At 32.3% G+C, this 26,544-nt stretch overlaps 1 protein-coding gene across 4 annotated transcripts in view; it reads left to right on the plus strand.

Annotated features, from left to right (window-relative positions):
• Positions 1–26,544, plus strand: part of LOC140441378 (sodium/bile acid cotransporter 7-B-like) — a 443,306-nt gene that overhangs the window by 349,813 nt on the left and 66,949 nt on the right. For 3 of the 4 annotated variants that reach the window (XM_072532085.1, XM_072532084.1, XM_072532086.1), the window contains one exon: positions 9,418–9,543. The exons of the other annotated variant lie outside the window; for it this stretch is intronic. In XM_072532085.1, coding sequence (XP_072388186.1) covers positions 9,418–9,543 — 126 coding nt within the window. The remainder of the gene's footprint in view (positions 1–9,417; positions 9,544–26,544) is intronic. 4 annotated transcript variants of the gene reach the window in all.

The following is a 26,544-nucleotide window of genomic DNA, read 5'->3' on the forward strand; positions in this document are numbered from 1 at the left end:
TGATTAAAGATTTTTCTTTAAGGCAAATTGGGATCAAGACGACTTGAACATGTGGTTCGGCTTGCGGAAGGCTTCGGAAGTCAGTCTTATACGTCGGAGAAGCTCAACAGTTTGCTTATATTTTTCTATGCGAATCTCGTGACCTAGGTATTTATAGTCCATTACCTGGATCTTGTTCCTACGCATATATCTTCGCCGACTACAATATTCATATAGTTTTAGATATATTTATTTTCAATTCCACTTCTAGCGAGGAAAGGTAGAGCTGATTTAAAAGTTATTTGGCCTTATCGATCCTATCAGCTATTAGCATCATATCATCTGCAAACCTCAGGTGGCTAAACTTTTTTCCGTTTATGTTTAGCCCTTTTACATATATATTCCAAAATCACAGTGAACAGTTTCGGTGATATGGTATCCCCTGACGTACTCTACGTTGTATCGGGAATTTCTGAGTTTGACGATCACCCACTCTTATACTAGCTGTTGTATTTAGGTATACTTAATTTTATTTATATATCGATAGTCAATTTGACATTATGTCAAGGCTTCCAAATTTTTTTGTTGATTTATAGTGTCAAAGGCTTTTTTATAATCAATCCACAAATATTAAAGCTGGTGGTTTATTATATTCAGTACATTTTTCTATGATTTTTTATTACTCATAAGTGATCGTTTGTTCCGTAGCCTTTTCTAAAACCCGCCTGTTCTATGGGCTAATAAAATTGCAATTCGTAATTATTTTTGGACTTATGGGTCTGTAGTTTATGAGGTCGGTTGGTAACGGTTTTTATGAAGTAGGATCATTTCTGCGTTATTCCACTGAGCTGGTGTTACTGCTTCCTGCAGACCTGCTTCTAGTGAATATTGTGTCAAGGTCCTGACATAATCTTTTTCCATCCACTTTTAAGGCATCTGCCACTATTTCATCGCCTCCGGGGGACTTATTACATTTTATTTCTTGTACTGACCTTCGAACTTCATCGGGTGTTATGTATGAATGTTATGTATGAATTGTAGGATAGATATCAATATCAGAAAATTATAATAGTTTTACACTATTACAATTACAATTCCGCTCTTAGAGTTTTATATACAGTAATTAAGTTTTAATTAAAAAAACACAATATTTATCAACAATAATATGAGCAGAATTTGCTATTACTCTTTGCAAAATTTTTTAATAATTTTAATACTCTGTATTTTAACGTTCGTTCATGAAAACGAGGTTTTAAATCTTCGATAATGTTATAAATTATCGGAATGTATATATAATGTCTAAAAAAGTCTTAAGGATTTTCACATTTTCATTCCTCTAATCGAGGAAGTTTTATTTTTATTCCGATTTCATCAGCAGTGCCACAAAATTTATGTGCAGTGCGCATTTTATATAATTCTTTTGAAAAAAACGACTTAATGGCAAAGTAAGCGAAGGTACTACTGATAAGCAGATATATTTTTTTCTAAAGTTAACCGTTTTCAAAAAAAAAAAAAAAAAAAAAAATACATTGTTTTCCACATACGTGAATTTTTATTTTCAGAAAATTCTGGCAACATCGTATGCACTGAAAGCGGTTCTGAATGACTTTTATCTTTTAACTGAACTAATACTATGTATTTATTAAGTTTTAAAAGTGTTAAATGCCGAGGACTTTAACTGAATTACATAGTTTACAGTGGAAATTAAATACAACAGACAACGTTTAATAATCCCACAATCGGGATACCGATGCACATAAATTTGGACAGCTAAATTACTATTACACTGCGCTTCTGTATAAATAATCAACATATCATGGCACTCACGAATCGAAAACATTTTGGCGGTGACACTAAACACGATTGTTCCAAACTATCTGTTTACTAACGTTGTGACTCACAGTATTATTCGAACTTCCGAAGCGATAGGTCGACAATAATAAGCGCCCAGTGTCTTTTGCCACTAATTAACTCGATTTTAAATTAGTACAGGTGTTTCGAAGTTTGACATTAACTCAGTGTAATAAATAAGTCTATAAGCGACCCCCCATGGGAAACGCGATTTCCCCAGAGACACCAATAGGTGATTTAAACTTTTCATGTGTTAGTGATAATAGTGAAATGCATATTAATGAATCCAGTTTAATCGAAAATTTTGATAATTCGACTGCGAAAATGCGAATAAAACCAGTGACTGTACTACAACAGTGCCAGAACCAGAAATAACACAAAAAGCAGTAGCGATAAAATTTTTCAACGTCAAATCAGATAAGTACAATTTTAATAATGTTTATGTTTACATAGAAAAATAAACAATGAAAATATAGACCGTTTGCATCCCTTAACTGTCGCGCATATTTTGCATAAAAAGTTGAATATTCCTAATATTATTGAAATTAAAGGCATTCGAAAAAACAGAATTAAAGTTCTGTTAAGGTCTATTTCTGATGCAAACAATTTGGTTAAAAATTTAAAGTTAAAAAATGAAAATTTGGTAGCTTATATTCCTAATCATCTACTAGAAATTAAAGGTCTAATCAGAGATGTTGATATACCCAATACGATGAAAATTATTTGTTAGATAACAGTGAATCTCCCTCCCCCATATTAGGTTTTAATCGAACTTTTAGAAGGGTTGACACGGAAGGAAAAACTAACTATGTACCGAAAAGGACTGTAATAGTCACCTTTGAGGGAAATATTTTACCTAGCTACATTGCAATAAATAGTGTATTTTTTCCTGTGGAAACCTATATTGGCAAGGTCACTCAGTGTTACAATTGTTTGAGATTTGGACATATCTCCAAGCAGTGTCGCAGTACACAGGCACATTGCATAAAATGCGGGAAAACCAAAAATGAAGATCATACGTTCCAGGATAATGATATTCAGTGCATCCTTCTTCTTCTTCTCGTGCCACTCCTAGCGGAGATTGGAAATCATCATGGCCACTGCGACTTTGTTAGCAGCGCGCCTAAAAAGTTCAATCGAGCTACACCCGAACCATTCACGTAGATTACGAAGCCACGATATTTTTCTTCTTTCCACACTTCTTTTGCCCTTAATTTTGCCCTGCATGATATTTCTTAAAAGTTCGTACTTTTCACCTCTCACAATGTGCCCCAAGTATTCCATCTTTCTAGTTTTTATCTCATTTAGAATTTCGCATCTTTTGTCTAAAGTTTGGAGTACTTGCGTGTTAGTGACGCGGTCCATCCATAATATTCTGAGAATGCGCCTATAGCACCACATCTCGAAAGCTTCGATGTTTTTTGTGGTCAACTGTTTTAGTGTCCAAGCCTCTACTCCATACAACAGGGTAGAAAAGACATAACACCGCAGCATTCGTATTCGTAACTTTATATTGATATCACGATTGCAAAAGAGTTTGCGCATTCTATTAAAGACTGATCTAGCGATTTCTATTCTACATCTAATCTCTTTTGTTTGATCAGTATCGTCTGTGATCCAAGCACCTAGATATTTATAACAGGACACACGCTCAATCGTTGTATTGTCTATTACAAGATTAGCTCTGATGTTCTTTGATTTCGTGATTACCATAAATTTAGTTTTTTTCAAATTAATTTTCAAGCCGTAACTGTTACAGTATATATTGAGACTTTGAACGAGATGTTGTAGTTCTACTAGCGTTCCCGTTAGGAGAACCGTATCGTCAGCATACCTTATATTGTTGATCGTCTCACCATTTATTATCAGACCAAGATCTTCTTCCTCGAGTGCTTGTTCACAAATAGCTTCACTATACAGATTAAATAAAAGTGGCGACAAGATGCATCCCTGCCGGACTCCTCGACGGATTTAAATTTCTTCTGTTAGCCTACCCTCAACCTTCACATTTGCTGTTTGATTCCAATATAGGTTGCATATAATTCGAATATCTCGGCTGTCTATATTTTTCTTTATTAGAATTTGTCTTAGTGGTTCATGTTGTACTTTGTCAAAGGCCTTTTCGAAATCAATAAAGCAGGTGTAAATTTCTTGGTTCATGTCTAAGCATCTCTGTGAGAGAACGTTCATTGCAAACAGAGCCTCCCTTGTACCCAGCCCTTTTCTGAATCCCATCTGAGTGTCACTGATGTCTACGTCTAATTTCCTATAGATCCTATTATGGATTATTTTCAGGAACAGTTTTAGAGCATGACTCATCAAAGCTATCGTACGATATTCGCTGCATTCCCTTGTATTTGCCTTTTTTGGCAGTAGTATAAAGGTCGAACGGAGCCATTCCCTAGGTATTATTCCAGTTCTATATATTGTGTTAAATAGATCTAGGAGTATTTTAATAGATTCATCGTCCATAAGTTTGAGCAGTTCTACGGGAATTTCATCAGGACCGGGGGCCTTACCACTTTTCGCTTGTTTGATTGCATAATCTATTTCTTCTCTGATTATATCAGGCCCTGTATCATCTGTATATTCGTTTGAGATTTCTTGTCTATCTTTGTCATCAAAAAGTTGTGATATGTATTCTGTCCATCGATTTATTTTTTGTTGTAAATCTGTTATGAGTAAACCATCTGTATCTTTGATCTGTCCTGTCTGTGTTGTTCTTCTCCTTCCTGTCATTTCGTTAATCTTTCTGTGTACATTAAAAAAGTCATATTTTCGCTCCAATTGTTCCAACTCCTGGCATTGCTCACTTAGCCATCTTTCTCTAGCTTCTCCTATTTTCTTTTTTATCAGTTTATCTGTTTCTTTGTATCTTATCGGATTATTTGTTTTGTGTACCCTTCTTTCACACATCAACTGTAGTATTTCCTCATTCATCCATTCTTTATGTTTCCTTTCTTTCGGTGTTAAATTTTCTCTCCCTGCCAGCATTACGGCATGTTTAATATTCTCCCATTTTTGGTCTATGTTATCAGTATTTCTGTGCATTTCAGTGCATCCATTGCAATAGTAAGGATCATGTATCCATTTCCAAGAAATGTCCAAAATATGAACTGCAGAAGAAGATCAAAAACGTAATGATGGAGCAAAAAACTTCTTTCATCGAGGCAAAAACTTACTGTGAATCATCCTTCTCGGGATTGTTCACTCAGAATAGATATTCCACACTAGAAAATATCGGAAATAGTTTTCCTCCCCTGCCAACATTCACAAAAAATTCAACCCCTTCTGCTGTCACACAAGTAGTCACGCGTAGAAATCAAAACATATCATCAAATAATACATCACAACCCGCCTCAAGTCACTATAGTATAGCGAAAAAACGAAAATTAATCTCTTCTACCCCACAGTCCCCACATAATGCACCTATGTTTCCTTTTAATTTTGCCACTAGACCCCTTCCTGCTAATTTAAACATCCCCAATTGTCAAAATAAACCAGATCAGACAGTTTTACAAACACTTATTTCCAATTACATTTTTAATTTAATCACAAATATTCAAACTGTAGATGATATAAAAACAATAAGTCAAGATAGTATTTACCATGGAATAAAAACGATTTTGGAGGATATTATCAATAAATAACATCTTCACAGAACTTAAATCATTAAAAATTTTGCAATGGAACGCTCGATCCGTTGTTTCGAATAAAAAAAGTTGCCTTATTAAGCGAAACTTGGTTCAAACCAAATCAGAATTATATATTTAAAGGTTATAATGTAATTCGCCAAGATAGGTACGACGGGTACGCAGGTGTTGCGATCTTAATTAAAACAACTATACCATTTTGTCAAATAAATATTAGAAACAATTTTAACGATGAAATTTTAGTCTGCGGTGCTATCGTTAAAATTAATACAACAGAGTTAAGTTTTCTATCTGTATATAGACCACCTAAAATTCGTACTTCCAAAAACGATTGGATAAATATCTTCTCACAAGTCAAATCACCTTTTATAATTGGGGGAGATATGAATGCTCATAACTCACTGTGGGGCTCATTACAAAATGATGCAGTTGGTCACCAAATTGTTAGTAGTGTTGAGGATCTAGATCTTGTAATTTTGAATAATGGAGAGTCTACCTATCTTCCTAGATATGGTACGCAAAAATCGATGATTGACATTTCCCTCTACACAGCTAATATAACTAGTAAAATCACCTGGTCAGTTTTATCTGACACCTTAGGCTCCAATCATTTTGCTATAACTATGAATTTTTCAATAACCAACATATCGCAGGAAACAATTTATCCAAAAAGCAAATGGAATATCAAAAAGGCAAATTGGTCCCTGTATACATCCTTAATTGAAAACATGTTTTCCAATAAAAGTAGCTCCCTTAATACTTATGAAAATTATAAGTTTCTAATAGATTGCATTAATGATGCTGCTATTAAATCTATTCCTCAATACAAAAAATTTAAATTCAAAAATCGATCTCCTCCGCCATGGTGGGACCCAGAATATGATCTGATAATTAATAACAGAAAAAAAGCATTAGCAGTTTATAAACTTTTACCTAGCCTTGATAATTATCTAAAATGTTAGAAAAATATTGCTCATACTAAAAAGCAGCTGAAACAAAAAGCCAAAGCTAGTTGGATCAAATGGTGTTCTAATTTAAGCAAAAATACTTCTAAAGAAATATGGTCACAAGCTAACAAAATGAACCGAAACATAATAGTACCACAGTAATTAGTACCACATAATAGTACAAAACCCTTCAATGATACTTTATTAGACGACTTCTTTAATAGAGTATCTCCTCCATGGGTTCAACATTCGCCTACACAGCCTACACAAAGTCATCATTCAAATACTCACGTTCTGTTAAAACCTTTTACAAAAACTGAATTAGACTTCGCCCTTAGAAAACACATTAACACTTCTCCTGAAATCGATCATGTAAAATACCCCATGTTAATCAACCTACCAGAGGTTGCAAAAAACCATCTTTTACATATTTTCAACGATATCATCCAAAATAACAAAGTTATCGATTCCTTCAAAAATATCTTAGTCGTTCCTATCCTTAAACCCGGAAAGGATCCAAATATTGTGAGTTCATATAGACCAATATCCTTACTCTCTTGCGTATTCAAAACCCTAGAAATACTTATAAAATTTAGATTAGATTGGGTTATACAATCAACATTTTGAACTGTTATAGTGATGCCACAGTTATATACACGGGCGCATCTAAATCAATAAAAGGGACTGGCTGTGCCTATTTTCTACCTTCAAGAGGTTCTGAATATAAGTACAAACTTTCCAACGAGTTTTTAATTTTCTCGGCTGAATCATTGGCCATACTCGAAGCTTTAAAATATGTTAAAAACTCTTATATTAAAAAATCGTTAATTCTTTCAGATTGTCTTTCAGTTTTACAGAACATAAAAAACACTTGTTTGCCCAAAACATTTAGTAATCCTTATATTTTTTTAATAAAGGATCAGTTAAAGCACTTAGCAGACTCTGGCTTTAATATAAAATTTATTTGGGTTAAGGCACATATTGGACTCAAAGATAATGAATATGTAGATTACTTAGCTAAAACCAGTATAATATCAGGCACTTTATTGTCATATTCTTTATGTGTACCAGATGCCATTACGATTTAAAAAAAAAACCAGCTATCGACATGGAAAGATCAATGGAATCTTTACTGCTTTACAAACCAAACAAGATACATCACTTTACAACCAGTTATTCCACAAACTACTTGGTTTAAGAATTTTAAATCTCCACGTAAATATATAACTACCATAAATAGACTACGCTTTGGACATGCGTGGTATCCAAGTCATTTATATAAAATAAATGTGATTGAAGATGATTTGCAAACATTGCGGAAAACTGGGTGATCTTGATCACATCTTTTTTGAATGTCCTAAGTTTCAACAGCATTCAAACTCTCTCTACAAAAAACTAATTGAATTTAATATGTATGCACCATTCAATATCCAGTCGCTACTGGCTACAGGCTCACAACAAATATATAATATCATTATAGATTTCTTGTCAGACACATGCACAGTTCTATAGAATTTGTATGCGAGAATGGAATTTTTCTTGATCGTGTGGAAATTTAGATTTGTATCCTTTGTTTACCCTAAATGTTATAACACCTTATCCGTGGTCCAGTTTTGTTTGTCTACTAACAATGTCTTGAAGGGCCCCTAGACGAGAAGCAAGTGACCGTGTAAGTTTCCTTGTCGTATATTCTTCTATTAATTATCCGTTAGTTTTCTATTAGGGATAGAGTTGTGTATTTGTCTGATTGGAGAATCTATTGCAACTGGCTGAATGACTAATATCTATGCCATTACAAAAAAAAAGACGTTGTGACTGTCTACATTTAGATTTTCGTACTGCACGTAGTGTAGTTGACAGATTTCTTTTTGCATTCCAAAATGTATTTTCGTTTTTTGGTCAAACGGTTGGATTTAGAAAAAAACTTTTTTGCTCTACATGGTGCCTTCTACCTATACCTTTAAGGAACGCACTATTTTCGGGGACCCCCTGTATAGGTTCATAGATATGAACGAAAATATTGACAAATACAGGTTTTTATAGACTATGTTTTGAAGAATAGAAACATAAATATATATATATATATATATATATATATATATATATATATATATATATATATATATACATATATATATATATATATATATGTATATTATATATAAGCACCAAAATTCAAAAAAGGCATCAAATGTGTCAAATTACTGATTTTTGTATATTTTGTTGATAGTTATACTACAGTTTCATGCTAAAAGTTGCTACTGAATCTGAGAGCACGTCTTTAAATACTGCTTCACTGTAGACATTGAAAAGTAGTAGGGACAGTATGCAACTCTGGCGAACTCCTCTCTGTGTGGTTTGTTACAATATGCTTTGCTTTAAAAAGTACGAACCCGATATTTACATTGACATTCAGAAGGATAAAAAAAAAAATAAAGATCACGTTACATACGAATATTTTTGGCAGCACTTTTTTTTAAATTATAACTACTCATTTGAAAAGCAACGACAGGAAAACCTCATATCAGCAGAAAGAGATGAGATAGTAAAAAAGAAAGCTTTAAGAAAAGAAAAGAAAGAAAATTTAAGAAAATATTGCAGAAATTTCGGAGAAAAAAGATGAAATAGAGTTGTTAGCATTTGATTATATAAAAACATGTGTCTTCTAACTAACGGAAATATTTTTTTTAACGTCAACTCTGAGAATACCACCAAACTTTTGCGCCAGTGTCTTTAATTGGCAGGAAACTTTAATCAATTGATATATATATATATATATATATATATATATATATATATATATATATATATATATATTTATATACCCATTTGATTATCAAAATATTGTTAAAATATTAGTTTAATGAGTACTGCATATTCAATGTGACAAAGTATAATATATAAATGTTTTATAAAGTATATGAAATAAAACATTAAACAATTTCACTTAAGTTTAAGATTATTATTATTGTTATTTTTCTTTGCAGTTCTGTTAATGCAACTAAGTTTAATGATGATCAGCTTTTCTTTAGCAAACATATGTATAAAATACTTCAATCCGCAAGATATTATAGCCATAATATTTTGTTCAACGCACAAATCTTTAACGCTAGGTAAGTTGTTTTAAAGTCATAATTAATCCTGTTTATTAGCTTTTTTTTGGAATGGCTTTGACTTAGCTAATTAGATAGACTGTTTGTGGTAAGTTAGTTTATCTTTTATTGCTTACAACAAATTTACTGACATTGTTCTGAAGCTGTTTTCTTGTGTCATCTTAATGCAATTTACTTTTTTTATTTTAATTTAATAATGTTTTGTGTTTTAAGAATGATTTCCGATATGTATGATGGGTAGATCTATTAGATATAAGACTCAGTAAAACACAAGTTTAATCTAAATAAAAATATATTCAAAATAAATAACAATATAAAATTAACTTCTATATAATATGTACAATAAAAGAAAAATACGAATCCTAGTAAATAAATCGTCGGAGCTACGGTCCGCTGTTGACACCTGCGAGAAACTAATATTGACGATGCTAGGAAGATTGAAATAGTTTATATCGGTATTGGTATATACCTACTAAGTTAAGAGTATCGGTATAGATACTCTTAACAAATATAATATGGACATAACAGCTATATAGGAGGTACGATGGAAAGGGACCGATACTATCTAGAAGAAGTTGAATAAATATCTTTGGTGTGGGCTTTGTAGTTAGCAAAAAAGTTAATAACCTAATAATAAGTTTTAACACTGTAGATCATGGAATATGTGTTTTAAGAATACGTGGAACATTCTTTAACTACATAAATAAAGTCTTATAAATACACATGCTCCCACCGAGGATAAAACAGATACAGAAAAAGAGAAATTTCTATGAGAAATTGGGACAAACTAAAGGAACATGCACGCTAAGGTAGAACAAGAAGAAATTTTAGGGCCTCATAGCATACACGAAGAATGTAATGATAATGGGACAAGATTTATAAATTTCGCAGCATCTCTAAACATGACGATCAGTAGTACATATTGCCAACAAGCGTATACATAAAGTGACGTGGACATCCCCAGATCAACAGACCCAAAATCAGATAGACCACGTACTGATCGATTTGGACATTTATTGACTGCAGAAGTTATAGGGGCGCTAATATTCACTTCGATCACTATCTCATGGCTGGGAGTCTCAGAGCACGTATATTAAAATCCAGAAACGACAAGACTAAGCCAAAAATATACAAATATAACGTTAATAAATTAAAATGTACTAAGAAATTTTCAAATAAACTTAGATCGTAAACTATCAGAACATCCCAGAAGTGAAGAAGATCCCACTAAATTTAACACAAATTCGGAGTTTATAACAACCACACTGTAAAAGACCGCAGGTGATGTGTTGGGAGAGGTATAAAAAGGGCAGCAAAACAACTGGTTTGATCAGGAATGCAAATGAGTAACCAAAGAAAAGAATGACGCGTATCTAAAAATGATCAATAGAAGAACTAGGAGTAATGTTAAAGAGTATCCAGTAAAGAGAAGAGAGGAAAAACAAAAGCACAAACAGAAAAAGCGGCATCAAATCAATAAAGAGTTCGAAGAAATGAAAAAATTAAATAGAGAACACGAACACAGAAAATTTTACAAACAGGTTAATAAAAAAAGAAAAGTTTTTAAGCCACAAGCAGATCAAGTCAAGGTTTATAATGGAATCCTTCTGAACGACAAAGTAGAAGTACTGAAAAGGTGGCAGGAGTACTGAAAAGGTGGCTAGTACCTACGCTATTTAATGGAGAAAGTAAAGCTGAAGGTGGGAATGATATAGAACCAGAACACGAGGAACCGAAGCAGATAACCTACCCCCAGAAATTTATTTATATTATATATAACGCCAACCTCCACCCAAACCACGTCACCATCGACGGTATAAATGAACCGTCCACTGTTCCTCACAATATGTGTATATATATATATATATATATATATATATATATATATATATATATATATATAAATATATATATATATATATATATATATATATATATATATATATATATATATATATATATATATATATATATATCTACGGCATAAAGTGGACTCCGCCCATGTTAAAATTCAGGTTTAATTGAGCTCCGTGGTCAAGTGGATACCGATATACGGAGCTCACTTGACCATTCCATAATATTGGTTCTGTCGATTCATCAACATGTAGAGTTTAATAATTTATAAAAATTTTTTGGAGCCCCTAAATACCCCTGTATCATAAATGTATATCGTTTAGTTCACGTGTATATATTATAGGGGTCGTTCAGATCTTCTTCATTTTATATTTGAACCATACGTTTATCGGTTTAAGTAAGCTCTGAGAGTTTGGCAACTATGCGATTATACCGTATATTTTCAACATATACCCTAAACGGTTTATATGGGCTCCTTATTTTTATCTACTGTTTATAGACAGTGTAATTTCATATGCATTACACTGTGTAACAGAGGATATCTTATTACCTGGTATAACTACGTACTAAAAGGTAACTGGTTCTTTAAAAAACAGGTATATAGATACAAAAGGATTTGGGCTTATTATTTAATGGAATGTTCGCTTGCATAGAAAATTTTATTTTTTCTGCATTTTTAAAAATGTTGTTTTTTTATTTAATATAATTTTATTAGTTCAATGCCGAATTCGATGTTTTTTTTTTATTACAGAAATTTCGTAATGTATTTTGATTACGTGAGTATGTCTTTGTACGTTTTATGTAAGCATCCGATTAATAAAAACTACTTTTATTTTATCTACTCTTCTGCGATATCTTGTATAAAGCTTTTTTATTATTTTAGTTCTGGTCTTATTTATATACTACATATGATATCTCGATAGAAGGTTATCTCAAAATAAATATAGTTTAGTGCTACAATAGATATTTTTGTGTTAAAATGGGTAGTAGTGTGCACAAAAAGAAAGAAAGGTTAATTTGTCTAACAAGGTATATTCGGCAGCAGAAGCATATAGTGCAAGCGTCTATGTTTTAAAGGCGGAAGGACGTGCGCCTCATTTTTAGCTGACAAGCTTGCGAAGAATATTATTTCTGGTCCTCATTGGATGTTCAGTTTGTGAAAGCGTCTATGTTAGGGAAATTGAGAAGCGCACAATAGTTTTTCAGGAGTTTTGGCTGAAAATTGATTTATAGTTTATTTTTATTGTGCAATAATAGGTGTATCGTCTATATAATACTAGTCCTATTATCTACCGGTATGGGTTGATCCTTTGGGTAAATGTTATACAGTGTAGGTGCCTTTATGCTACCCCAAGCGAGACCGTTGTTCATCTGCTATTCTTACCATTGAGTGATACAAAAAATATTCTCTTGTGTAGGCATACGCAAATAATATAAGTGAGTTTGTTATGTAAGGGGATATATAGTTTTTGGAGAAATATTCTGTAATTTAAGGTGTCGTAAGCGGCATTAAGATTGAAAAATACCACCCCTGATACCCGATATTTTTCGTACCCGTCTTTGATGTGTTGGTCAAGATTTAGTATTTGAAATGTACATGATCTGATGAGTTTTTCTTCAAATATCGGTGAAATCGTATTAACGATCTTGTGCAAAAGTATTTTGAATAGCTGACAAAATAAAGATATTGGCCGATAGTTTTTGTGGTCGTTGGAGTTTTTGCCAGGTTTAAGCAAGGTAACAACTTTGACTTGTCTCTAGACTTTGGGTGTCTCCGTAATTTGAATACAGTTGTTCATCATCCGGATAAGCCATTGTGGTGTTTTTGGTCCAGATTTCGTAGTAAGCTTTGTGCTCAGATCCTCAATGTCGGTAGTTGTATTATTTTTCATTAAATATGTAGATGGTGGATCCAAGCTCAACATCGTTGAAAGGTTCTCTGAAAGCTGACTGGTTTTAGTCCTTTCTTACTTTGAGTTATTTTTTGCTTCTTTTTCGGCAGAGATAGCATGTCTATATCTATAATGTGGTTTTCAGCGATCAGCTTTATACCAAATACCCCACGTTAGGCCCTGTATGTGTTTCCTGCACTAGAAATAAGTCAGATTCGTGTTTAGCGCATATGTCTGATAAGTTTAAGTAAAGTAAAGTTTCTTGATCTCTAGATATGCCCTTAACAGTTATAAACATATGTTATTAGAATAGTCGATCGGATAGCCAAGCGGGCTGGGCGGCTGGCTTCTCCTTCGCTTCACTGCGAGAGATGTCAGTTCGATCCCCAGCTCGGTGACAGAAAACAAAAAGGCTAACGCAGCGGTTCAAAATTCTAAAATGAATCTGCGGCTTAGTCTAGAATATGCTGGTATCTGATCGGCCTATGATGGAGCAGTACGGCAAGAGATAAGGGCTTGCGGCTCGGTGATACTCCTCCATAGATCCCTACCGGAAGGGCGTGTGCCGCCTAAATACCGGGTATATATATATATATATATATATATATATATATATATATATATATATATATATATATATATATATTAGAATAGTTTGTCCTAAAAAGGACCAATTTGACAAAATCATATTAAAGGGGTGACTGCAGAATTAGCCGATTAATTAATTAATCATTACCCTGGGTATGCTCGATTGTGGTGGTCTTCTTAGTACTTAAATTTTCGTAAAGGCTCGTTCTTTGAACCCCATAAGTAATGCCTAATCTTTTACTTTTTATTAAAAATTTAAATTTTACATGCCGTGTATTACTTTTTGACGATATTTCGAATCAGATTTGTATAGTAATAATTTAAGTTATTAAAGAGCCTCTCCGTGGAAAATAAATAAGTTTATGATGTTGTTCGCAACTCATATATAGTTAATAAAAAAATAAACAGTTAAAATAAGTGTAAAAAATTTCAACTTCATACATCGGCGCCATTGTTCAGGTGATGGGTTTATCACAGATATTAAAGGTTACATTTTAATTCAAGGTTCTATTTGCGTATTTTCAATATTAAAAGAGTAGGAAAAGACATGTTTTTGCTTTTATTTTTTTTTTAAATCTATTTCATTTTTTTTCTAGAGTTACGCCTTTTTTGAACGACCTGTGTTCTTTTTTCAATTGGGCACTTGTCCAAGGCTATGACAAATACTCTGTCCTCTGCTATTCTACATTAATATGACTGATTCATTTTCTCTTTCTTGCAGCTATTTTAATGTTTAAGCTGTGTATCTTTTTCTTCTTCTTCTTCTTCTTCTTTTTATATAGACATGACTCTGTCTGTTTTTCAATGTGCATCCAGTAAGTTACCGTTCCATGGTTTTCGTGGTCTTCCTACTGATCGTCCTCCTATTGGGTAACCGTCTCTTGCCGTCTCTACTATTCTATTTGTTGTCATTCGGCTTATATGATCGTTCCATTCTATCCTTCTATTTCTTAACCAGTTCTTGATGTTCTCCACCTTGCATCTACGTCGTATATCTGTACTTCTAGCTCTGTCCCATAGTGTCTTACCATCAATTTTTCTAAGTGTTTTTATCTCTGTTGTTTCTAACATCCTTTTTGCCCTGTCTCTGTCAGATCTTGTTTCTGCTGCGTATGTCATTATTGGTCTCATAACAGTTTTGTAAATTCTGCCTTTGGTTTCTTTCCCGATATTTTTATTTCTTCATATTGTTTTATTTACGCAGCCTGTGGCTCTGTTTGCTCTATTCAGTGGATCTTTCACTTCAGTTTCGAGCTTTCCGTAGCTAGATAATGTGATACCTAGATATTTAAAATCCATCAATTGTTCTATTATCTGACCTTTCAGCTCCAATTAACATCTTAGTAAACTTGCTATTGTAACCATGCATTTCGTCTCTTTTGGGGAAATTAACATGTTAAATTTTCTGGCGATTATATGAAATTGGTATAGCATACGTTGTAAATCATCTTCACTTTAAAAGAATAGTATTGCGTCGTCTGCATAGCAGAATATTTTAATTTATTTTTCTCCCATTTAATATCCTCTTTTATTTTTTACTTTTTTATTATTTCATCCATAATCCGGTTGAACAATAAAGGACTCAGAGAATCTCCCTGTCTTATTCTATTGCCAGCTTCAATAGGGTCGGTTAGTTCTTCTTTTACTTTTACTTTTGTTGTGTTGTTTTGGTATATATTTTCGATTGTTTTGATTATTCAATGAAATTGACATTAATTTGATAGTCTCCATTTTATTAGTACTGATGGTATATAACTAGCATCTGTTGATACTATATATCAATTTGAACATGTGGAAGTAAGAGCACTCTCTTGTTAGTAATTTCAGTGTAAATTATGACGAAACCAGAAATAACCTATAATATTCTCCCCGTGTGATCTTAGTATTTCCGTTCATTGAATAGTATAGGGTATCCAATATTTTAATCAACGGTATGTCAGAGTTTTATTAATTTTTATATATATTTGCAAAATGAAGAAGAAAGTTCAGTACAGGCAGTTAAACAGCTGATCTGTCAATTTAGAAGTAAGAGCAAGTACCAACTTGCTGAAAAGCATACCATACACAAAAGGGATAATAAAATGTACTGCACAAACTATAGCTATATAAGATATATATAAGCTATATATCTATTAATTATTAGGATATACAGTATTTTTTCTAATACACCTGTAACGATTGAGTGAATAGGTGAACTATCAAATAGGAGACTATTAGTGTGGAATTAGAAAAACTAATAAATTGTTGATCAATTATTCACTATTAGGCAGTTAATGAGAAATGTTGGGAATAAAAAAAAAACATTAAACTAGTTATTTATAGATTTTAAACAAGTACTGATATAATCATAAGAATAAAACTATTAAAACTATTAAACTAGTTATTTATAGATTGTAAACAAGTACTGATATAATCATAAGAATAAAACTATGAAATACCATGGCAGAACTAGGCTTACCTAATAAACTAATTAATTTAACAAGGAGTAATATACAAGTAAAGACTTCAAGGAAAACTGTCGACTTATTTTCAAATGTACTGCAAAGTTATTTAAAAAATGTGAATGAATTAGCGTAACACCTGTTTTGAAAACTAAATATTATGAGACGAATTGGGGATATTATATTACACAAACTAAACCGCTTGCCTACAAAAAATATCAGGAAAATATGATACGGTGGGAAAGACTAATGACTTTACAGCTAATTGCCACATAAGTATCAATGTAACTATAGCTCACAAAATGGGTTCAATTACATTGCAATTTTTAAATTTTTCGTGATAAAATGAAGTGATTGATTGTTGTTTTGAAAAGGTAAGTTGTTTTTTATTTTTGTATTCCTATCATCCGATATTGTAATATCAACAACATTTTTCATAATATATTCTAAAATAACGAAATTACTGATAACGAACAAAAGTTTTATTAACTTCTTGTTAATATAATTATGTAGAAATTTAGATTTTTATCTTGTTCTTACTATAGTGCTAAAGCACAAATGTAGTCATAGTCTACCGTATTTTTTTCATAGTGGTCATAGTTTTTAATTGCAGTATAGCTTATGTGTTTATAATAACTAGCGCATAGAAAATAATAAAATTTTGTACCCTGTGCTTTATGTTTATTATCCTTTATTGTATTGGAACATCTAGAAGTATAGCAATACATTTTAATTGTTGAACAAAAGAGAAAATAAAAACACTTTTTGTGGTGTGCCACTTAACCTTACACAAAATCGTTCACAAATAATCAAATGGTAGTAAAAGTTTCCGATATAGGCCGCCAGACGGCAGAGTCTATACTATGAAATGTTTTTCATACAGTTTTAGGATCAGACTTTTTCAAAACATCAAATTAAATCTTCTTTTTGCCTTTCTTTATTTAGGCTAACCACTACCTTTTTTTCTTCAGCATTTCTTCTTAATCTACATTAATGTTATATTACAATTCTTTCTGGAACGAGCTATAATTTTTCTCAAATAACCATTTTGTGTGGTTTAGTCGCCTTAAGGTTTAGCATGCTTTATCAGATGCTCTTTAAAGTCCCTTTTAATATTAATATCGTTTGAGAAATTTTTCCCAGATACTTATATTTCGTTTTGATTTTCAATCTTCTTTTAATGTTAGTTTAAATGGTCTAGTAGTGTGTTCGCACAGTTCAGTTATAAGCAAAATTAGGTGTTGTTGTACACCTAATTCTTTTAGTATCAGTCATAAGCGTATCCATTTGACTCTGTGGAACGCTTTACGATAATCTATAAAACAAATCCATAGTGGGATATTGAATTCCTTAGACTTTTATACTTCTTTGGACTTTTATAATAATAGTTTTAAAATTAAATGTTTAGTGAAAATCTATACGTGACTTTAATGCATTAAATATTTTAATTAAAAATCGACATATCTATTGAAATTAGACAGTAAAAAAGTATGTTATTAAAGATTCATTTATAAATTATTGTAGTTTAAATTCAACTACGCTATGAAACAAATATTGCATGTCATAAACTGCAGTAATCCAAAAATTACAAAGATCTCCCTGTTGGTTAAGTTTTCTTTAATTAATAGGGTAACAAACATTATAATCCTACCGAAGGGGCTTCTAATTTTATAAACTGTTACACGATTACTCTATCCGATGTACGTACATTTATGAACTAAATGTTTTACTGACAATGCCTTTTAAATAAAAAATACTAATTAATAAAAATGGAAACTTAACTTTTCCAAGTTTATAATAGACACTTTCTTATGTTTAAGAATATATAAAACAAGTAATATAAATTACCGCCTTGTTTATTAAAACTAAAAAGTAAAATTAAGTTATGTGTCGGTTAACAATTTATATTTAACTACATTAGCCAAATAATCCTGAAATTCCTCCATGACTAAATTGATGGATATTTAAATAAATTTCAAGTTCCAAAATGTACCTGCTGTAAAATTTGAAAATCTACTACTAATACATATATTGGCAACATCTCAGGAGTTTAGAAGTGTACGCAAAATGGTAAATACGGATCCCAAAAATGGTTTATCCTGTTGTGGAGTCAACTTAATCTTACATGTTGGTCGGAGTCTACATAAAGCGCTACTTAGATAATAATATAGACGGTGTATATTCTACTGGATTTAGTATAATACCGGTTTAGAACGGAGCTTACATTAACCGCCAGATGTATATATATATATATATATATATATATATATATATATATATATGCATATATATATATATATATATATATATATATATATATATATATATATATATATATATATATATATATATATATATATTGTTATGATATGCAAAATCGAGAAAAATATTGGGTTGATTAAAATATTTCAAAGTTCAAAAACATTAAAATAATTCAGATAAGTAAGATAATAAACAACAAACATTTCAAAGAAGGAAAGTTATTAAATTCTTGGATTACCTGTACTAAACAAAATGTAAGCTATACATAAATTATTTCTTTGTTATACTTGAGTGACCCGCATAATTTTAAGTGAAATCCAAAGACAATTGAAACGGGTTTTCCAAAATACATTAATGCAGTGATTAGAGACAAATAGAAGAGATTTTAGAAAGAGGTTTTTGTTAGTTTTTAAGAATTATAGAAAATATTATTTGTAAATAAGTTTTAGGAAATTTTATAATTATAGGTAAAAATTTGTTTGTTATCGAAATGAAAAAATGGGGGAATTGTGACGAGTTTTGATTGGCGGAGATTGAAAAAGGTGGGATAAGTATGTAGGAAAAAGTTTAGCGAGATTGAGGAGAGAGAAAGGAGAATCAGTTGGTTTTCCAAGTCTGTAAGACGAACAGGGATTGTTCTCTGGTGGTTCCCAAGAAGTAGCAAGCAGTAGTGTTGAATGTTAGTGAGTTTTTGTGGAGTTAGTGTATCCGACAGAAGCTGAAGCAGCAAAATATTGTAAGTCATATTTTCCTACTTATATTCCAAGAGTCACTGTTCAGGCCAACGAGAGATTCAGTTTATCGTAAAGAGAAGATATTCCAAGAGTCATTTTTCACTCGGGCCAACGAGAGATTCAGTTTATCGAGAGGAGAAAGGCTATCATAATTTGAATGATTGTTGCTTTTGAAGGAGATCATTAAGGACGATATACTTGCAACAATCTGTTGTAAGATTGCTGATTACATAGGGAGCGGTTGAGAGGAGATAATACAGTCTACAAGGAACAAGGATTTGGACCATTCATCATCAGAGAGAGATATTTTTGTTTTCTGCAGTTTTTTTTCTTTTATTGATAACACAATTTTTACACGTAATTTAGAAAGGATATAAATATTTGATTAGGAGAGTTAGAATAGTTTGGGATTTTGAGTTTTCAATTAATATTGTTTGTACCATTAATTTTGATTGTTCACGTACGGAGAACAAAATTTTGAGAATCCTTATATGAGATTTGTTTATTGAAAACGTTTGAGTGTGAATTATTTCATTATTTTTATTTCAATATATAGTGTTAGATCATATGTGTTTTTTATTATTCCGGTATTCTCTGGACCTTACCTTTCACATGTAATAGCATAGATATTGAAGCACGAATTTAACCCTGAGATAAAAGAATTAAAAATTGTGATAAAGTCATAATCATATCATTTAAATAATTTTAATTAATCAAAAAAATTAATTAGCTAATTATTGCTTGGCGCACCAAGACTTTAAATATCACAATAACTGGCTTCCAAAACGTGGGGCTTGAAAATATTGCAGCTTTACATTTGAAGGAAGGGAAAGAGATCTGGAATAAGTACAGGTGATCCAGAGATAAAAACATATAACATTGAGGGAATTTGAAAGTATTTTGACAATTTTTCCAGGGAATATAAATTTGATTTATTGATTGATCGTAGTTAGTGGATATTTACTGCTATTGAATTATTGGATTTTATTTTCTTTACCAATCGTACATTTGATATTTATTTTGAATTATTTGAATTTTACTGATTGCATATTTGATATTTGTCGTGAAAATTTAATACATTTGGGGAGAAATATTGTCGTGTTCTGAAACATATAGAGTGTTGTAAAATTTCACATTTGGTGGGGACAAAAACAGTAACGAAAAGAAACAACATGTCGACCACAAGGAGTCAAAGCAAAATGCAAGAAAGGAAGGAGGATAACAGAGAAGAGGAAACAATTGTTGAAGAAGGATCGGATAATGAAGGAAATGTTACAATAGTTGAGGAGAAAAAAGAATTATCAGGAATAGAGAAAATATTACAACTAATGCAATTACAGACACAACAAATACAAGAGAATCAAAGGGAAACAAAACAAACAATAGAGAAAAACCAACAAGAAACATCACTAAAAATGGATAGAAATCAACAAGAAACAAAACAAACAATGAGCAATATAGAGCAGCGTTTGGAAAACTATGAACAGGAAATTAAAGGATGTGTTGAGGGGATAAAGAAAGAACTGATACAACAAATAGAAGAGATTAATGAAATTAAAAAGAAAATGGGAGAACAAGAAAAGAAAGTAGAAAATAAGATGAAGGAAATCAAGATTGGCCAGAAAAAGGAATTAGAACAGTTAGAAGAAAAAATTGAAATGGCGCTACAAGAAGACAGGAAGGAAGTAGAAAGAAGATTAAAGCAAAATGAAAAACAAATGGCAGAAATTGAACTAAGAGGGGTAGAGAGAAAAGAAGTTATCATCCATGGAACAAGCGAGGCGAAAATACAATTTGGCGGGGATATTCGGAAAACACACCCAGTACCGTTTGTTAAAAATTTGAAAACCAAATTACAACATATTAGATATTTTGACGATTGCAAAGAAACAATTAGAAACCATTTGAAAGAAGGAGCAGCGTTATGGTATGAAAGCAAGGAAGATGAGTTTGAAAATTGGACAGATTTTGAAAATAAATTTCTCAACTATTTCTGGGGGAAAAATAAACAGAGAGAAATCAACCAAGAGCTACAGAATGGAAAATATCACGAAAAAATGGGAATATCTGAAGAAAGATATGCTTTGCAGATATATAACAATTCAAAATATCTAGAATACAAATATTCTACCGAACAGCTGGTAGAAATGATCAGCAGACATTTTGAGGAAACGTTGGAAGATCACGTGATTTTGAGAAACTATCAAGATATTGATAGTTTGTGCCAATTCCTTCAATTAAAAGAAGCGAAAAGAAAAGAAATGAGAAATAGAAGACAACATGACCAATATAATGGACCGGAAAGAAGGTATTCATCAAATTATGACCAGAGAAACCGACATCCCAGATCAACAAACGAATATAGGCCGAGAAATTACAATAATTACAATAGACAACAAAATTACGATAACCGGAATGATACACAAAATAGAACAAATGAAAATCACAACAGGAATAGAGATGCACAAAATCCTCCGAATAGGAATACGAACGAACAAAGGGACGATAGAAATAATCAGAGATTCCAACGACAAAACAGAAGAGAGATGAATCATGTGGCAATAGAAAAGGAGGAAGAAGAAGTATTCAATGAATCCAGACAGGATTTTCAATAAGGCATCCACTAAACAAAAGTAAAAAACTCTCCGGTATATTTTGTCACCCGAGAGAGTTTATACAGTTGGCGGGAAATGAAAAACAAAATTCTAATTCCAGTCTAATTTTTTTAGATGCATTTATAAAACATAAAGCGATTAAAATTCTGATTGATTCTGGATCGGAAATTTCGTTAATCAATAAAAAACTAGTAAAAGAATTAAATATGGACAGATTTGTGTATAAGATTCCGAGGGTTGCTTTAGTGGGTGCAAATAATAAAAAATTGACGACAGTAAACGAAGGTTTAGGAGTACGGATCAGAGTGGGAGACCAATTCTATATTATGCAATGTGTGGTGATCGAAGATCTAAATCATGATATGATAGCGGGAATTGATGAATTGAGTGAAAAACATATCACCATCAATTTTTCGGAAAATCAACTGGAAATCAGAGCAGAACCAGACAACATAGAAGAAGAAAAGGAAACAGATAGGAGAAAATTTTCTGAAAGGATAAATGGACAAGAAAAACATAAAGAAATCAATATGACGGTAGAGGATAAATCGAAAGCTCAAGAAAAGAATCAATCCGAAGAGGAAAAGAGAATAAAAAAAAAGAAGAAGAGTTCGAAAAGAAAGCAGGAAAAAAAGGAAGTTATAAGCAGAAAAATGGAAGGAGCCGAAACATGGTGCTCGGAATACCAGATAGAAATTAAAGATAAAGAAAAAATAGAAGAAGAAATAACGGAAGAGGACAGAGAAGAAATGGCAATTATGGACGAGAATCCAGAATTTTGTGAAGAAGTAATACGGACAGTGAACACATGTGAACAAACTGAGGATGAAAGAAAAATAATATGTGGAGAAAACATGGAGAAGGAAATAGAGAATATTTTAGAAAATTATGGAGATCTTATTAATGAAGAAAGCCGAGTGGCTAAAAATTATGAACATTCTTTTAAAGTTAAAAACTTAGAAAATTTTAAATCGAAAACATATCCAATCCCGTATAAATACAGGCAAAGCGTCGGACAGGAAATTGAAAATATGATCAAAGACAAGGTGATCGAAAGATGTGACTCTCCATATATCAACCCGATAGTATGCGTAAAAAAATCAAATGGTGATTTGCGATTATGTTTAGATGCAAGAAACATTAATTCGCACACAATCGCGCAATACGAAGCGCCTTTGAACATAGAAGCCATTTTTGGACGAATCACAGGATCACACATTTTCTCCAAAATCGATTTGAAACACAGTTTTTGGTTAATACCTTTGGCAGAAAAGTGTCGAAATTATACCGCTTTTTCTATCGACGGAGTGGTGTACCGATTTAGGGTAGTACCATTTGGACTACAAAGTGCATGCGCTGCTTTGGTTCGCGCATTACAAACAATTTTAAATAGGCATGGAGAATTTGTTGTACATTACATAGATGATTTATTAATTTTCTCACCGGATATAACAAGCCATCTACGACATATTCATACTGTTCTCGAAGAACTTGATCAAGCCGGATTAAAATTAAATATTCAAAAGTGTCAGTTTTTCCAAAAAGAGGTATTGTATTTAGGATTCAAATTAGACACAAAAGGGATTAGTCTTGCAGAAGATAGAATCGAAGTCATAAACAACTACCCTAGGCCAACCAATTTAAAAACTTTGCGGGGTTTTTTAGGAATGGTAAACTATTTCAAAAAGCTGATACCAGACCTCAGTACAAAAGAAATACCGCTAATAGCATTACTTAAGAAAAATGTCAGATGGAAATGGGGAACTGAACAAGAAATCGCTTTCAAAAATTTAAAAGGAGCGTTTTCCACAGCTGTAAGAGTGCACCACCCAAGATATGAGCAACCTTTCATTCTCAGGACCGATGCTTCCATAAAAAAATTTGCAGGGGTGTTATCACAGATACAAGACGATATAGAGGTGCCAATATGTTTTGTTTCCCGTGTAACCAAAACGTATGAGAGAAAATACAGCGTTACTGAATTAGAGTTTGCCAGTGTGTTATTTTGTGTAAACAAATTACGTTTTTACCTACTTGGGGCAAGATTCACCATTGAAACGGACCATGCAGCGTTGGTACACATAATGAAAAATAGGTTGGTAAATAATAGAATTCATAGGGGCATTCTTTTACTCCAAGAATATGATTTTGAATTTAAATATATCAAAGGAACGGACAATATTGTGGCTGATGCGTTGACGAGAGATGAACAATTCCGCAAAGAGGATCACAAAACTCTCCACGTAGGCATGAACATAATGAGAGAAGAAGCAGGCTTATTTTCTTTGGCCAAAATCAGGGAAAATCAGGAAGAATTGAATGAAAGAGAAAAGCAAAGGGCTGAACAAGAAAATAACCTATATTTTAAGAGGGTCGATGGTAAAGAACTCTATGTAATCACGGAGCAAATGGCAAAAGAAGTTTTTTTAAAGTTACACTGTGACAACGGATATATTGGAAGTAAAAAGGTGTGGCTTATGTTCAGGGAGAACTACATTTGTCGACAGGACTATACAATAGCCAAATGGGTGACTCGAAATTGTGTGACATGCCAAAAGTGTAAAAGTAGGAACTTTAAAAATGAAAACGTCACAAAAAACGTCGTAGCTCGGAAGAAACTGGATATTGTTGCTATTGATATGTTGAGCGAAGACCAGACAATATTTTATTGGACAATGCGACATATTTTAGGAACGAACGTTTTAAAAGGGAATTAAGAGAGAGGGGCATCGATACAAAATTTATAAGCATCCGTCATCCACAGAGCAACCCATCGGAGCGTTTTATACAAGAAGTCACAAAATTTCTACGAATTGCCGCGGAAGAACATCATCGACATTGGGACAGAAAAGTGTTTGAGATCGAGACCTATTTGAATTGTGCTCCAAATACGGTTACCAAAGAGACGCCTTTATATATAATGAATGGAACAATGCCTACAAGACCGTGGGAAGACACCGCCCCCAGACAATACGAAGAAGTGATCGAGTTGGTTCAAAGAAGATTGAGACGAAGTGGAGAGAAATATCTCCAAAGACAAGAGAGAACCCGAAGAAGAAGGCCGATCAAATTCCAGAAAGGAGATAAAGTCTTAGTGAAGGCACTGAGGGTGTCGAATTTACAAAATGGTATTTGTGCTAAATTGATGCCGATATTTGAAGGTCCATATAGGGTCAATACGGAAAATGGGGTAAATAGTTATGAATTAGCGCACATAGAGACAGGAAATATACGGGGTATTTTTAACATTCACGACATTTATCAATATCATGAATAGATTTTAATAACATAGTGAAATAATTTGATCCTGGAAAACTTTTGTCATTTTAAAATTTAACAAAGAGTTTTCGGCAGATCAAATGGCGGGGATTTGTTATGATATGCAAAATCGAGAAAAATATTGGGTTGATTAAAATATTTCAAAGTTCAAAAACATTAAAATAATTCAGATAAGTAAGATAATAAACAACAAACATTTCAAAGAAGGAAAGTTATTAAATTCTTGGATTACCTGTACTAAACAAAATGTAAGCTATACATAAATTATTTCTTTGTTATACTTGAGTGATCCGCATAATTTTAAGTGAAATCCAAAGACAATTGAAACGGGTTTTCCAAAATACATTAATGCAGTGATTAGAGACAAATAGAAGAGATTTTAGAAAGAGGTTTTTGTTAGTTTTTAAGAATTATAGAAAATATTATTTGTAAATAAGTTTTAGGAAATTTTATAATTATAGGTAAAAATTTGTTTGTTATCGAAATGAAAAAATGGGGGAATTGTGACGAGTTTTGATTGGCGGAGATTGAAAAAGGTGGGATAAGTATGTAGGAAAAAGTTTAGCGAGATTGAGGAGAGAGAAAGGAGAATCAGTTGGTTTTCCAAGTCTGTAAGACGAACAGGGATTGTTCTCTGGTGGTTCCCAAGAAGTAGCAAGCAGTAGTGTTGAATGTTAGTGAGTTTTTGTGGAGTTAGTGTATCCGACAGAAGCTGAAGCAGCAAAATATTGTAAGTCATATTTTCCTACTTATATTCCAAGAGTCACTGTTCAGGCCAACGAGAGATTCAGTTTATCGTAAAGAGAAGATATTCCAAGAGTCATTTTTCACTCGGGCCAACGAGAGATTCAGTTTATCGAGAGGAGAAAGGCTATCATAATTTGAATGATTGTTGCTTTTGAAGGAGATCATTAAGGACGATATACTTGCAACAATCTGTTGTAAGATTGCTGATTACATAGGGAGCGGTTGAGAGGAGATAATACAGTCTACAAGGAACAAGGATTTGGACCACTCATCATCAGAGAGAGATATTTTTGTTTTCTGCAGTTTTTTTTCTTTTATTGATAACACAATTTTTACACGTAATTTAGAAAGGATATAAATATGTGATTAGGAGAGTTAGAATAGTTTGGGATTTTGAGTTTTCAATTAATATTGTTTGTACCATTAATTTTGATTGTTCACGTACGGAGAACAAAATTTTGAGAATCCTTATATGAGATTTGTTTATTGAAAACGTTTGAGTGTGAATTATTTCATTATTTTTATTTCAATATATAGTGTTAGATCATATGTGTTTTTTATTATTCCGGTATTCTCTGGACCTTACCTT

The sequence above is a fragment of the Diabrotica undecimpunctata genome, chromosome 5 (assembly GCF_040954645.1).
Source record: "Diabrotica undecimpunctata isolate CICGRU chromosome 5, icDiaUnde3, whole genome shotgun sequence".
Taxonomy (NCBI): Eukaryota; Metazoa; Arthropoda; class Insecta; order Coleoptera; family Chrysomelidae; genus Diabrotica; species Diabrotica undecimpunctata.